This window comes from Castanea sativa, chromosome 10 (assembly GCF_040712315.1).
Source record: "Castanea sativa cultivar Marrone di Chiusa Pesio chromosome 10, ASM4071231v1".
Classification (NCBI taxonomy): Eukaryota; Viridiplantae; Streptophyta; class Magnoliopsida; order Fagales; family Fagaceae; genus Castanea; species Castanea sativa.
Window position 1 is genome coordinate 22088944 of NC_134022.1, and position 12995 is coordinate 22101938.

At 44.0% G+C, this 12995-nt stretch overlaps 2 protein-coding genes across 2 annotated transcripts; one reads left to right on the forward strand and one right to left on the reverse strand.

Annotated features, from left to right (window-relative positions):
• The first annotated feature begins 1945 nt into the window (after positions 1 to 1945).
• LOC142612228 (uncharacterized) lies at positions 1946 to 3136 on the forward strand. Its single transcript, XM_075784344.1, has 3 exons — positions 1946 to 2295; positions 2479 to 2546; positions 2631 to 3136. The coding sequence occupies exons 1-3, from the start codon at positions 1946 to 1948 to the stop codon at positions 3134 to 3136; spliced, it is 924 nt and encodes a 307-aa protein (XP_075640459.1).
• A 5842-nt stretch (positions 3137 to 8978) lies between these two features.
• Positions 8979 to 12444, reverse strand: LOC142613001 (putative indole-3-pyruvate monooxygenase YUCCA10). Its single transcript, XM_075785180.1, has 4 exons — positions 11748 to 12444; positions 11398 to 11631; positions 10538 to 10663; positions 8979 to 9386 (listed from the first exon to the last, which is right to left on the reverse strand). Exons 1-4 carry the CDS (start codon positions 12357 to 12359, stop codon positions 9222 to 9224), a joined length of 1137 nt encoding a protein of 378 aa, XP_075641295.1. The 5' UTR covers positions 12360 to 12444; the 3' UTR covers positions 8979 to 9221.
• Between the last annotated feature and the right edge of the window lie 551 nt (positions 12445 to 12995).

Consider the following 12995-nt stretch of genomic DNA (forward strand, 5'->3'; position numbering starts at 1 on the left):
CTGTAGTCTAAAGGGAATGAGTCAATAATTAGTTATCCTCGGAACAACAACTTCAACCCCAGACCTAGGAAGGATTTGAGAATTCAAGAGCCCGACCCGGCGGTTGGGGGAGTCAACGCGACGTTCAAGGAGCCCGTACACCGCATCATTGATAGGATAAAAAATGAGCCGTATTTTAAGCGGCCGAATAGGATGGCAGGCGACCCGTCAAGGATAAACCAGAATTTGTATTGCTCCTATCACAGGGATAAAGGGCACACCACCGAGCAGTGTAGGGTGTTGAAAGATCACCTGGAACATTTGGTGAAGGCGGGGCATTTGAAAGAGTTTCTGGTGGAGATAGGGAATCAGGAGACCGGACAGGCTGATCGGCTGCGTCGAAACCCTCTCCCACCCCGTTTGGGAGTGATAGAGGTCATCCACGCCACACCAAGGGTGGTTAGAGCACCCACAGCAAAAGGGGTGTTGACCGTGGTGTCAGCAGAAGGAAGCGCGAGCGAACAACCCCCGGGTAAGAAGCTGAGGTATAGTAGATAACCCATCGCGTTCGACGACGACGATTTGGAAGGTACTACTCAGCCCCACCACGATGCTTTAATAGTCACGGCCAGAATAAGGGGTTTTATAGTGAAGAGAATAATGATAGATCAAGGGAGTGGCGCGGATGTAATGTACCCAGACCTATACAAGGGGCTCGGCCTGAAATAGGGGGACTTGTCCAAGTATGATACACCTTTAATGGGATTTGATGGGCATATGGTGATTTCAGAAGGGTAGATTTCGCTCCCAGTTATCATGGGAGGCAAGGAGGTAATGGTAACATTCATAGTGGTCGCCTCTTTCTCACCGTACACGGTAATATTCGGAAGGCCATGGATACATGACATGGGGGCTGTACCGTCCACCTTGCACGTAAAAGTCAAGTTCCGAACTGATGAAGGGATTACAGTAATAAGGGGTGATCAACAAGTGGCCAGACAGTGTTTGGTAGCTGTGGCAATCAAACAAACTGAACAGAAGGAATTAGCCGAGAAGGCAACCCTATAGCAATTACAGCATCCCCAAGTGGAGGGGACCAACGCTGCCGAGGATTTGGTGAGCGTAAAGATCTTACCGGGAAGTGAAAGGAGTTTTCAGATAGGGGCAGGCTTGAATGATGGGGAAAGGGTGCAGCTACTACTGTTCCTCATGCAAAACGTGGATGTGTTTGCATGAAATCCATATGAGGTGCCCAGTGTCGACCCCGAGTTCATAGTTCACAAGCTGAATGTGGATCCTCTGTACCCCCCAAGAAACAGAGATCGAGAAGGTCTGCTAAGGAGCATGTGGAAGCCGTCAGATAGGAAGTCGGGAAGCTGAGAGAGGCGGGGGCCATAAAGGAAACATTCTTTCCAGAATGGCTTGCAAACATGGTGGTCGTGAAAAAAAAGAGAGCAGTAAGTGGAGAGTTTGTGTTGATTTTACCGATCTGAACCGAGCATGTCCGAAGGATCCGTTTCCAAAGCCGAAAATCGACCAATTGATGGACGCTACGTGCGGGCACCCGAGAATGAGTTTCCTCGATGCTTTCCAGGGCTATCACCAAATTGCCCTAGCCGCCGAAGACTAGGAAAAGATGGCATTCTTAACGCCCAATGCTAACTACCACTATACCATGATGCCGTTCGGTTTGAAGAACGTAGGAGCCACTTATCAACGAATGATGACGAGGATGTTTAGGGATAAGATTGGACGGACGGTGGAAGTATACATTGACGACATGGTGATAAAGAGAAAGCAAGAAGAACAGCACATTGACGACCTGAAAGAAGTGTTCGAGATACTTCGACGACACCGACTGCGCCTCAACGCTGATAAGTGTGCATTCGGGGTTAGATCCGGCAGGTTCCTGGGTTATTTGATTACTAAATGGGGGATCAAAGTCAGCCCCGATCAAATTTAAGCCATGAAACGTCTCAAACCACCGAGCAATCTGAAAGAGGTTCAAAAGCTGACAGGTATGCTGGCTGCTCTTAACCGATTTATTTCCAAGTTCGCTGATCGGTGCCAGCCTTTTTACCAACTTCTGAAGAAGTGGAAGGGGTTCCAGTGGGACGAGGAGTGTGACAGAGCCTTCCAAGATCTAAAGGATTACCTTGGGCAGGCACTGACGTTGTCAGCCCCAAAACCAGGAGAAGACTTGTACATGTACCTTTCAGTATCCGAGCATGCAGTTAGCACCGTACTACTGAGGGATAACGGTGCACAGCTCCCGGTTTATTACATCAGCAAGATGCTAGTTGACGCGGAGACCAGGTACTTACCATTGGAAAAACTAGTGCTGGCACTCGTGCATTCCACCCAAAAATTACCCCATTATTTTTAGGCCCACACAGTCCACGTCTTGACCGAGTACCAGCTCCAATCATTGTTGAGGAGATCTGACTATACGGGGAGGATAGCCAAGTGAGGGACTCGGCTAGGCTCCTTCGACATCAGATACAAGCCGAGGAACTCAGTGAAGGGACAGGTACTGGCGGACTTTATTGCCGAGTTCTCGCTGAAAGGTATGGACATAACTTGCGTAGTAGAAGTCAAGCCATGGAAGGTGTTTGTGGACTAAGTGTCCAATGCGGCTGGAATGGGGGCAGGGATCGTGGTCATCACCCCGGAAGATCTGAAGCTAGAACACTCATTCAAATTAGGCTTTAGGGCTTCTAATAATGAGGCCGAATACAAGGCTCTGCTGGAAGGACTAAGGGTTGTCATGGATCTGGGGGCAAAGGAGGTGGAACTATACTCGGACTCCCTCCTCGTAGTAAGTCAGGTCCAAGGGAACTTCGAGGCCAAGGATCCCTGGATGATAGAATATCTGCGGCTAGCAAAGCAGATGATGGGTAACTTTGTATCAGTCAAGATCGAGCGGATAGCCAGGGGACAAAACCGGCATGCCAATTCTTTGGCAACTCTAGCATCATCAATAGCTGACGAGGTACCTCGGTTGATCAGGGTGGAGTTGGTGCCTAAGCCAAGTATTGCCGTTAAGGCACTGATTCTACAGGTCACTGAAGCCGAGAAGTGCTGGATGGATCCAATCATCGACTTCCTTTCAAAAGATCGAGCCCCGGAAGATGAGAAAGAGGCAACCAGGGTATGACAAACTTCTGTTCGGTACTGGTTATTTACCGATCGGAAGCTATATCGCAAATCATTCGAAGGGGCATACCTGCAGTGCCTTCGCCCCAGCCAGGCTAAAGAATTGTTAGCTGAACTGCACGAGGGAGTTTGCGGTAGCCACGTGGGGGGATGCTCGCTGGCGCACCAAGCAATGACCTAGGGTTTCTGGTGGTCGTAGATGAGGAAGGAAGCTACCGAGTATGCTCAGAGATGTGAACAATGTCGAGTGCACGCGCCGATGATCTACCAACCGGCCAGGAACTTGAACCTAGTTTGTAGCCCGTGGCCATTCGCCCGCTGGGGGCTGGATATAGTCGGACCATTTCCCCAAACAACGGGCAACCAAAGGTTCGTATTGGTGGCAGTAGACTACTTCATAAAGTGGGCAGAAGCTGAGGCACTGGCCAACATCCGAGACGTCAATGTTAAGAGATTCGTATGGAGGAACATTATAACAAGGTTCGACGTGCCAGAATGTTTAATATCGGACAATCGCCTGCAGTTCGATAGCAGGGCTTTCCGGGAGTTCTGCGAGAACCTCGGTATCCAGAACCGATACTCCACACCAGCCTACCTGCAGAGTAATGGCCAGGCCGAAGCGACAAATAAGGCTATCGTGAGCGGTTTGAAGAAAAGACTAGAGGGAGCCAAGGGTAGATGGGCCGAGGAGTTGCCAAGAGTCCTATGGGTATACCGAACCACTCCGAGGAGATCCACGAAAGAAACGCCATTCTCTCTGACTTACGGGGTGGAGGCAGTCATCCCTGCTGAAGTAAACCTGTGTAGCGCTCGAGTTGCGGGATTCACTTCTGACGAGAACGAGAAGTTGATGGCCAAGGAGCTGAACTTGCTGGAGGAACGCCGAGATGTGGCCACCATTCGGCTGGCAGAGTATCAACAGAAGCTTGCCCGAAGGTACAATAGAACCGTTAGAAGGAGGGAGTTCACCGCGGGAGATCTGGTACTCCGAAAGGTAGTGGGGAATACGTGAGAGACGAGTGCGGGAAAGCTAGCTCCGACCTGGGAGTGGCCCTACCATGTGACTGCTATTGCCGAAGCAAGAGCATACTACCTGGAGGATTTGGAGGAAAAGCCGCTCCACCGGCCATGGAATGTTCGCAATTTGAAAATTTTTATCAGTGACCGGACACCCTCCAAAGATATAAACTTGATGTAATCTTGCATCACTGCATGTTTAATACGAAGGCATTTATTAAGCTAGATTCCTCATTTTTCTTATTTCAAGTTATTATCGCCAGGCAAGAATTATGATGAGAATCGCAAGGGTAAAGGCAACTCATTCACGGTAAGGACAGAAACCTACCCTCGGTTCGATTCCTATCACCGAGAAGGTGAAAAACTTAGGCTATTTCTATCTAAGGACAAAAACCTGCCCTCGGTTTGATTCCTATCACCGAGAAGGTGAAAACCTTAGGCTATTTTATCTAAGGACAAAAACCTGCCTTCGGTTCGATTCCTATCACCGAGAAGGTGAAAACCTTAGGCTATTTTATCTAAGGACAAAAACCTGCCCTCGGTTCAATCCCTAACACCGAGAAGGTGGAAACCTTACGCTATTTTTATCTAAGGACAGAAACCTGCCCTCGGTTCGATTCCTATCACCAAGAAGGTGAAAACCTTAGGCTATTTTATCTAAGGACAAAAAGCTGCCCTCGGTTCGATTCCTATCACCGGGAAGGTGAAAACCTTAGGCTATTTTATCTAAGGACAGAAGCTCGCCCTCAGTCCAATTCCTATCACCGAGCAGGTGAAAACTTTACGCTATTCTCACCTAGGTACAAGGACCCGTTTTGGGCATGGCCAGCGACGCAGAGCGTCTAGTAACATAAGCCGCTATGGCTTGAATTCAAAGGGGCTACTCCCGGCCCCCAAAAGCGAGAAAGTAAGGTATGATGACATTTACCAACAACGTTAACATTAAGAAAGTAATCATGTACAGGATCAGCAGTTACCAAGCAAGCGACAGGGAAGCACAAACAACATTTAAACGGCACTAATTAAAACAACGATATGTAAACGACATTAATTATAATTGTCTGGAAGACCGGGAAATTGTTCCATTGCCACAGCCCGGCGATTTAGGCTCATTAAACGTCCAAAAGGAAAAATAATAACAGTAAAAAAAATAAAAAATAAAAAATAAAAAATAAAAAATAAAGAGAAAAGAAAAGAGACAAAAGAAAGGCTAGGTCGTCAAACGGTCGGGTCAGCTGGTGTGGGCAGAGGGACAGGTTGCTCAGTTCTGCTTACGGTCGTTTGGATTTTCGGTGGGACCTAGTCTGGTGCAGCTTCGGCCCCAAAGCGGACGTTGCTTGTAACCTCCGGGTCAACTGCCTCCATGTGAGCATTAATATCCCGCATGAGGTCGATCATACTTGGAGTCTCCTCCTCGTCTGAAGCCTTGGCCCGACCCTGAATGACAGGGGGAGGAGGGGCCGGGTAAGGGATCTACTCGGGGTTCCATAGCGGAGAGTCCGCGGCCACTCCTATCGCCTGAAGGGCAGCTAACCATCCCTCCCCGAAGCCATGGCACTGAGCTTGGTGAATGATTGGCTCCGCGGAGTTTTCAGCATCCAAGAAGCCGACATTGTACCACTTTTCCTCGCAGGTTTCGAGGGACTCCTTTAGGCCGGCGATTTCATTAGCTTGGGCTAGACTCAAGCTGTCCACCGTCGCTAACTTGAGCTCGGTCTCCCCAAGCTTCGCCTCTAGGAAGGTCAGCTTTCCCTCGGCGGCCTGCCAAGCATTCTCGGTATCGATCGCTTTCCTCTCCGATGCCGCGGCAGCCTCCCCTTTTCCCCTGGCTGTGGCCTCAGTAACGGCCTTTAGCGTCTTTTCCCCCTTCAGGGCCTCGGCCACATCCTTCAACTACCCGGTCACAATGCTGGTCATCTGCACGGCCTGGAGATAGGATAGTAGCCAAATGGTGAAATTAAAAAAGAAAAGGAGAAGACCACTCAGTATAATGTACACAGTCAAGGGGAATAGAGCGTTATCGTGATGGGATGCCATTGTAGTCGCGTGGCAAGTGTCTCACCATCGCCCTGTGCATAATAATGGACATCCTCGGGCAGCATGAGGCCCTGTGCTAGACTTTGGGCCACTCGCCCCCTTGCACCCCTGTCCCATAGTCGGACGCTAGCGGTTTCCAACAAGCACTCGTCACCTGACCGGAAGGTGTGCTGCCAACCGACTACCGGCCGGGAAGAGGATGCCACGTTGGTTCCAACCTGAACCGCAGGGGGCGTGACCACCGGCCCCTCCGGAAGCCTAGAACCGCCCGTTGCACGGGGAGGGGTCTTCGGCAAAGCATCACCCGGGGCAGGAGGGTTCTTCTCAGCAACCCTTTTTCTCTTCCTGTTTTCGCCCCTAGGAGGAGTTTGACTCGTTCCTTTTGGGGACTAAGTTTGAGCCGCAGGACCGGCGCCAGGAATGAATCGAGAAAGGGTCATCTCCCTATGCTTCACTATTCTCTCTGCGTGGTTGGCAGCTGGTTCCTCGGCTACGAGGGCAGCATCCTCTGGTTGTCCAATCGCTTCGTGCCTCCGTCGACTCTGGGACACGTGTTCGGCAGAACTGTCCCTCACAAGCACGATGTCGTCTGCAGTGGTATAGCGCGGGCCACTTCCTCGAGCCTCGCCTGTGGTAAGCCCGGGGGGAAGGAATATCTTGTACCGCACGTCGATGTATGACAGGAGCGGGTTGTCTACCAAAAGCGTTTGGCTGAAGTTTTGCCAAGTGGTGTACACGGGGTTGACGCCGAGGATCAAATGAGATGCCCTAAGTTGCCTGTCGTCGTGCACGAAGATCTTCAACCTAAGACTGAAGTTGAGGTCTCGCGCGTGTATAACTCGACTGTCGGGGAAGAACCTTTTGGATTCTGCAACATGTCCGGTAACAAACCGATCAGCTATAAAAGAAAAAATATATAAAACGTAAGAACAAATCAAATGGGGATTGTCGGTACCGACCAACTTCACATGGTGAGAGCGGGCAAAGAAGCTCACTGGCATGCCATTTACCATGCACCCGAACGAACTCTCCGACCGAGTTCCTATTGGAGTTGGGCAGGTAGGATATAAGCTGGACTCGTGTATCTCTAGTTTTCAAGTAATAACCACGTGTGAAGTTACCGCATAATTTATACATGAAATTTATGTCGTGCTGGTTCAACTGCAGCCCGAACATGTGGTTTAACTGGATGACACAGCTAACAACCCTATAAAAGTTAGGGGGATACTAGTTGGGGCACAGGCCGTAAAACCCTAGGGTACCTATTACGAGAGGGTCTATAGGGAACCTAACCCCACCCTCAAGTATCGACATCAGCGGAAAGAATGCTGTGTTCGAGTCAACAGCCCTTTGAAGTTTGAGGTTGCCCACATTGCAATACGCAACGTCGACATCCCCTGGGACGCCAAAAGTCTCTCTAAAACTAGCCAAGGCAGCCCCAGGGGTAAGTAGATGAGAAAACCCCATTCCTAGAATATGAAATGGAAGAGAATCGAAAAGGAAAGAGAGGTAGAAAGAACTTACTTGGGGCTCTAGGGAGTGGAGAACTGAGGAGGTTTTTGCGCAGGAGAAGAATGCTCGGAAAAGGAGGGGTTGGGAGCGAGAGAAACACGAAAAGTGAAAAAGGAGTTCAGAATGGGCTATTTATAGGACCTTGAAACGTTTAATGAAGCTAGGAGCGGGAAAAAAAAAACCCTCCTAAATCCCTTTCTTGGATAACCCCCCACACGCGTGGGCACGGTTCACGAACCGTCGGGCGTTTCGCCAACTACCACGTATTAATTACTGACGTGACGACCTGATGCAGCGCCATTTTCGAGAAATCTACTATGACGATTGCCCTGGCCGTGTGCAGAGAGTATACATCCGCGAGAAGCCATCACTACGACTTGCCAGGGATCCTTGATTCATCGCCTGAAGCAGAGCATGAATCAAGGAGGGGAGGGCTATTGTACGGGCCTCACCCCCCGTCAAGCCCAATCGCCCTAAGGCCCATAAAGACTAACTCTTATAAGAGCCCTGCACTGATCACACATGGTAACGCACGTGCCGTCCGAGGGGTTTGAGCTCGGAGTGCTCAAAGCAGCCTATGACGTGCCCCTGCCGAGCACAGAACTTGCATGCGGGGCTGGTCCCAATGCCAGTATCATTTTCTCCTTCCCATCACCAAACACCCATTTAGGTGAAACGGTATTGGACCTCCCTTCCATTGCCTAGGGAACGCCCCTGCCGAGCATCAAATCCAGCGGTGGAGCCAGTTCCAATGCCATGCCCATTTTCCTCCCACTCCCAATTGAACCCCCACTTATGGGTAATAGTATTGGACCATTCCTTCCACCCACTAGGTGAATAATCATGACCGTTCCACTAAGTTTGGCTATAAATAGGCAGGGAAGATTCAGTTGAAGAGGTTGCCAATTCCAGAGTGAAAAGACTAGAGAAAGTAATTCTAATCATCCCCAAGGAAGAAAGGGGGAGTGTTTGTGGGAAAAGATGGGAGACTTAGGAAACGGGCCTGCTGAGCATAGCGCCACCCATTGTAGGAAATCCAAAAGCCCACTATACAAATAGATTGTGAGCCCAAACTCATTTGAGGCCCAGCAGCCTTATTTTGGAAAGCACAGAAAGAAAGTTTTTTTTTTCCAAAACTTCCATCATTATATAGAATATAGATATGTATATACATTGTTTTTGGTTTTTGATTCTTCATTAATTTCATGATTTATTTATTAAAAAAAAAACCCAAAATAATAGAACGGAAATGGATAATACTTTTAAAAATAGTTCAATTTTTAAGGAAAACAATATTTTCAATTATTTTTAGAGAATAAATTATACATTATACTATATTACAAAATAATTATATTGGTCTATGACTAGTTCTCATAATACTCATGCTTCACCAAAGCAACAAATAAAACAAGATTATATCACAAAAATAGCCTCTTTTATTACTCTCTCTCTCTCTCTCTCTCTCTCTCTCTCTCTCTCTCTCTCTCTCTCTCTCTCTCTCTCTCTCCTTCTTTGAGACATTACACAATGGACTTGATATCATTGGCTATGTTTTGGGCATCAGCGCTAGCTCCATATATCCCTCTTCTAGATAGTCCAACACAGTATAAGCCATTCTTTCCCTTCCAATGGTTAGGATAAGTAGGTTTTGGAAGTCCATCCTCATTCAAAAGATACTCACCCCCCTGCTCATAACAATAAAATAGTTAATTGAGAACTATTTTTTAAAAAGAATAGTTCTAGTATGCTTAAATTTTTTAGTGTTATTTTTAAAAGTGGAATTCTTGTGAGGTTCATGTTAATAAGTGAAATTTGAATAAGATATTAGATATATCTAGGAGGAAAAGAAACTTTAAAAGTTGTACCTAACAAGGAAAATAAACTAATAAACCAAATTAAACCACATTTTACACCCTACCAAATGAGAAATTATTCACTCCTCCAGAAGGACCATGTCACACTTGCCTAATGGTCCTCCTTACCAATAAAATAGATCCACCAAATCTTAAATAATTGAGTTAGCTCCTAATTTCCCAAACCAATTAAACCCCAATTTATGTTTATGTTTATGTTTGCGTTACAGTCAAAAACATTTGATGATGATTCTCCTAAGTCCTTAGTAGTCAATCCTCCTACCAAAAACACAATAAATAGTATAAATTAAAGTACACTTTTGACCTTTAAAGTTTGGAGTTATTTTTATTTTGACTATTTATGTTTCAAAATTTTCATTTTAACTCTTCATGTTTGATTTTCTTTTCATATCCATTTATATTTCAAAATTTTCATTTTAACCATTCATGTTTAATTCAATTTTTAGTTTAGTCCTTCATGTTTGATTCAATTTTCTATTCTACTCTTCATAGAAATGAAAAAATTGAAAAATAAAGGGCCAAACAAAAAACTTAATCAAACATGAATGGCCAAAATGAACATTTTAAAATCTTTAAAGGCCAAAAAGTGTAATACAAGTCAATACTTTAAAAAGATTGGAGAATTTATTGCCTTCACTAAAATATTCTTTATTATATTTTTTTCCTAGACAAAATTTGACAACTTCATCACCTACTATTGCGGTAGGATATTTTCTAGTTACATGTTATTGTCGATGTTTAGAAAATTCAAATTTTAAGAAATATCGTTTATGTATTTTCTTTCAAAGAAATAGGTGTAAGCTTTCAAAACTACATTTTAAATAAAACTGAAATAAAACAAGTAAAAATTAGGATATCACCTTTCAAATAAAAGTAGATGATAAATTAGAAAAAATATTATATTTAAAAAAAAATCTCAAAATAAAATAAAGGGCAAACGTAAAGAGTACTCTATCAAATACCTTAAGCCACAAGTTTGTTGACCTCTTAAATCCAGTACAAAAAACAATGGTGTCAAATGCACGTAACTTATCATTCTTGAATAGTATGTCATTGCCTTGAACTTTAATTATTTCTGCCGGCAAAACCTGCGTAGCATGTGGATCAATCAAATAAACAAGCATGTTTTTCTCATCACAAAAAAAATAAAAAATAAAAAATAAAAAAGGCATATGAAAAAGGTCAAACAGAGCTTAAAAGATAAAGTGTATTGTATAAAAGATTTCCATTGGTCTTCTAAACTTTGCCATTTCAGAAAAGAGAAAATCTATACTCTATTGACACAAAAAATTTGACACATGCTAATAAGAAAAAGTAATGTTAATATTAGATCACTATAAGCTTCCTAACTCAACTATTGAAAAAAATATTATCATATTTTTTTGTGTATATAGTATTGCTCTTAAGAAAATCATTATAGTCAATTCTTTGCTCACCATGAATAAGTTAGAAAAGTAATTGTGGAATGGTATCCATTAGACTAGAACACAATTGGCCCCAATAAAAATTGTAGTATCCTTTTCATTCAACCACCTATCATATAAAGCTATTATTTCTTTTCTTACAATGAGAGTTTTGAGGAATTGACCTAAGATTTAATTTCATAGACAATGACAAGATGCCATTAGATTGGATCTACTGAAAATCCTCTAACAACTTGAACTCATTGCATATCTGTGTACTTACAGAACAAGTAAAAACTAATCCAACTAATAGTTTTAATTAGTGTAGATCAAATTTAGTTCTGATACCACAAACAATTCTAAAGAATTAATTTTACTTTTTTAAGTACATGAACCATTCCCTCACTCAGAATTCTTACCTGAATTTCTCCAGACTTGATCTTTTTATATGTACCAACATCAAAAAGCGGATACTTGCCGTACTTAACCTTCATATAAAAAGGACCCTCTGTAGGCCTTCCTATCCCATACTTGGTCAGGTCCCCATAAACCAGTTTGCTAAGCATGACCATCAAGAGATCCACCAAGCTAACAGGAAAATACTTCAACATGGTTAAGCCCAAGTACACCATCTCCCTTGAGAGAAAATGAGCCTGTATATATAATTAGTAATTGTAACCATGATGCATAGATATATTAAATTTTGTACTAATAACAATGACCCATGTAAGAAAAATCAAATCTAAGTTAGATGTGGTTAATTTCATACCGGGCTTCGAAAAATAATGGAAGTTTTGGCACCATGATTTGCAAGGTCTAGAGCAATTTCCACTCCAGAATTCCCAGACCCAACAACCAAAACATTCTTGTTTTTGAACTCCTTCCCTGACTTATACCGAGTAGAATGAAGAACCTCACCAGGGAAAGTGTTTAATCCTTCAACCTCTGGGGTATAAGGGTTGGTTGTTTCCCCAGTGGCCACCACTAAAAACTTTGCACTATATTTCTCAACCTCACCTGAACTTGCATTCCTAGCCTTAACAACCCATCTCTTGGACACTTCATTGTACTCAGCAGACTTCACAGTCCTTTGGAACATAGGACTGATGTTGAAATGGGAGACATAGTCATCTAAGTACTGTATGAACATCTTTCTGGGCACAAAGGTGGGATAAGAGGCAGGGAATGACATGTGAGGCAGTTCACAAAATTGCTTTGCAAGGTGGAGGTGAAGACGATCATAGGAATATTTCTTCCATATAGAGGCAATACAGTCTTCTCTCTCAAGAATTATGTATGGGATTGATTGCTGGCTTAGGCAAGCAGCTGTGGCAAGCCCAGAGGGGCCTGATCCAACTATTATTGCTACTTGTTCCTGCATATTTGTTTTTGAGTCACTGTTTGCTTAGGTTGCTGTATTTTCTTATTACAATGAAGGAAGTAAAGAGAGCTAAGATCAGGCATACATAATATATGGAATGGGGTTGCCTTTATATATCCACACATGGTTTTGGTGAATTTCATTTCATTGGTTAAAAAGAACTTACCCTGACTAAGTTTACCCAATTTATTAAATATAACTTTTTTCTTTTTAATCTATGATATTCTTTTTATATGAATCTAGAGGTGGTCATGAGCCGGGTTTGGGTCAGGACAGCCGTACCTGGTAACTATCCGAAATTCTTGTCCGTGGATACTCAGATAAAGATTTTACAAAGCTAATATATAAGTAAATAACCATCATTCATTCTCAAAAAAATGAAAAAAAAAAAAGAGAGTAAATAACCGAAATCCAAGCCTACTGCATGTTTGCACTTTGCACACAAAAGAGAGGGATGGGTAAAGACATATTTTTTTAAGTTAGATTACCCTTGAGCTTTGCCATTGATGAATGATGATTAATAAATTTGCAGTAGACAGAGACAGAGAGATGTAAAAATGTAGAAGACAACGAAAGTTGCTGATGTGGGGTAAGTAGTTAGTATATTATGTTTATGTGGGTTTATTAATAAATTAT

Bases quoted from the DNA above. Each gene is read 5' to 3' on its own strand.
- LOC142612228 (XM_075784344.1), top strand. From the start codon at position 1,946: ATGAAACGTCTCAAACCACCGAGCAATCTGAAAGAGGTTCAAAAGCTG. The intron at 2,296-2,478 runs GTACTTACCATT...CTTCGACATCAG, and splicing joins CTAGTTGACGCGGAGACCAG to ATACAAGCCGAGGAACTCAG. The intron at 2,547-2,630 runs GTATGGACATAA...GAATGGGGGCAG, and splicing joins TGCCGAGTTCTCGCTGAAAG to GGATCGTGGTCATCACCCCG.
- LOC142613001 (XM_075785180.1), bottom strand. From the start codon at position 12,359: ATGCAGGAACAAGTAGCAATAATAGTTGGATCAGGCCCCTCTGGGCTT. The intron at 11,632-11,747 runs GTATGAAATTAA...TTATATATACAG, and splicing joins CCATTATTTTTCGAAGCCCG to GCTCATTTTCTCTCAAGGGA. The intron at 9,387-10,537 runs GTATTTGATAGA...TGTTATGAGCAG, and splicing joins CAACAAACTTGTGGCTTAAG to GGGGGTGAGTATCTTTTGAA.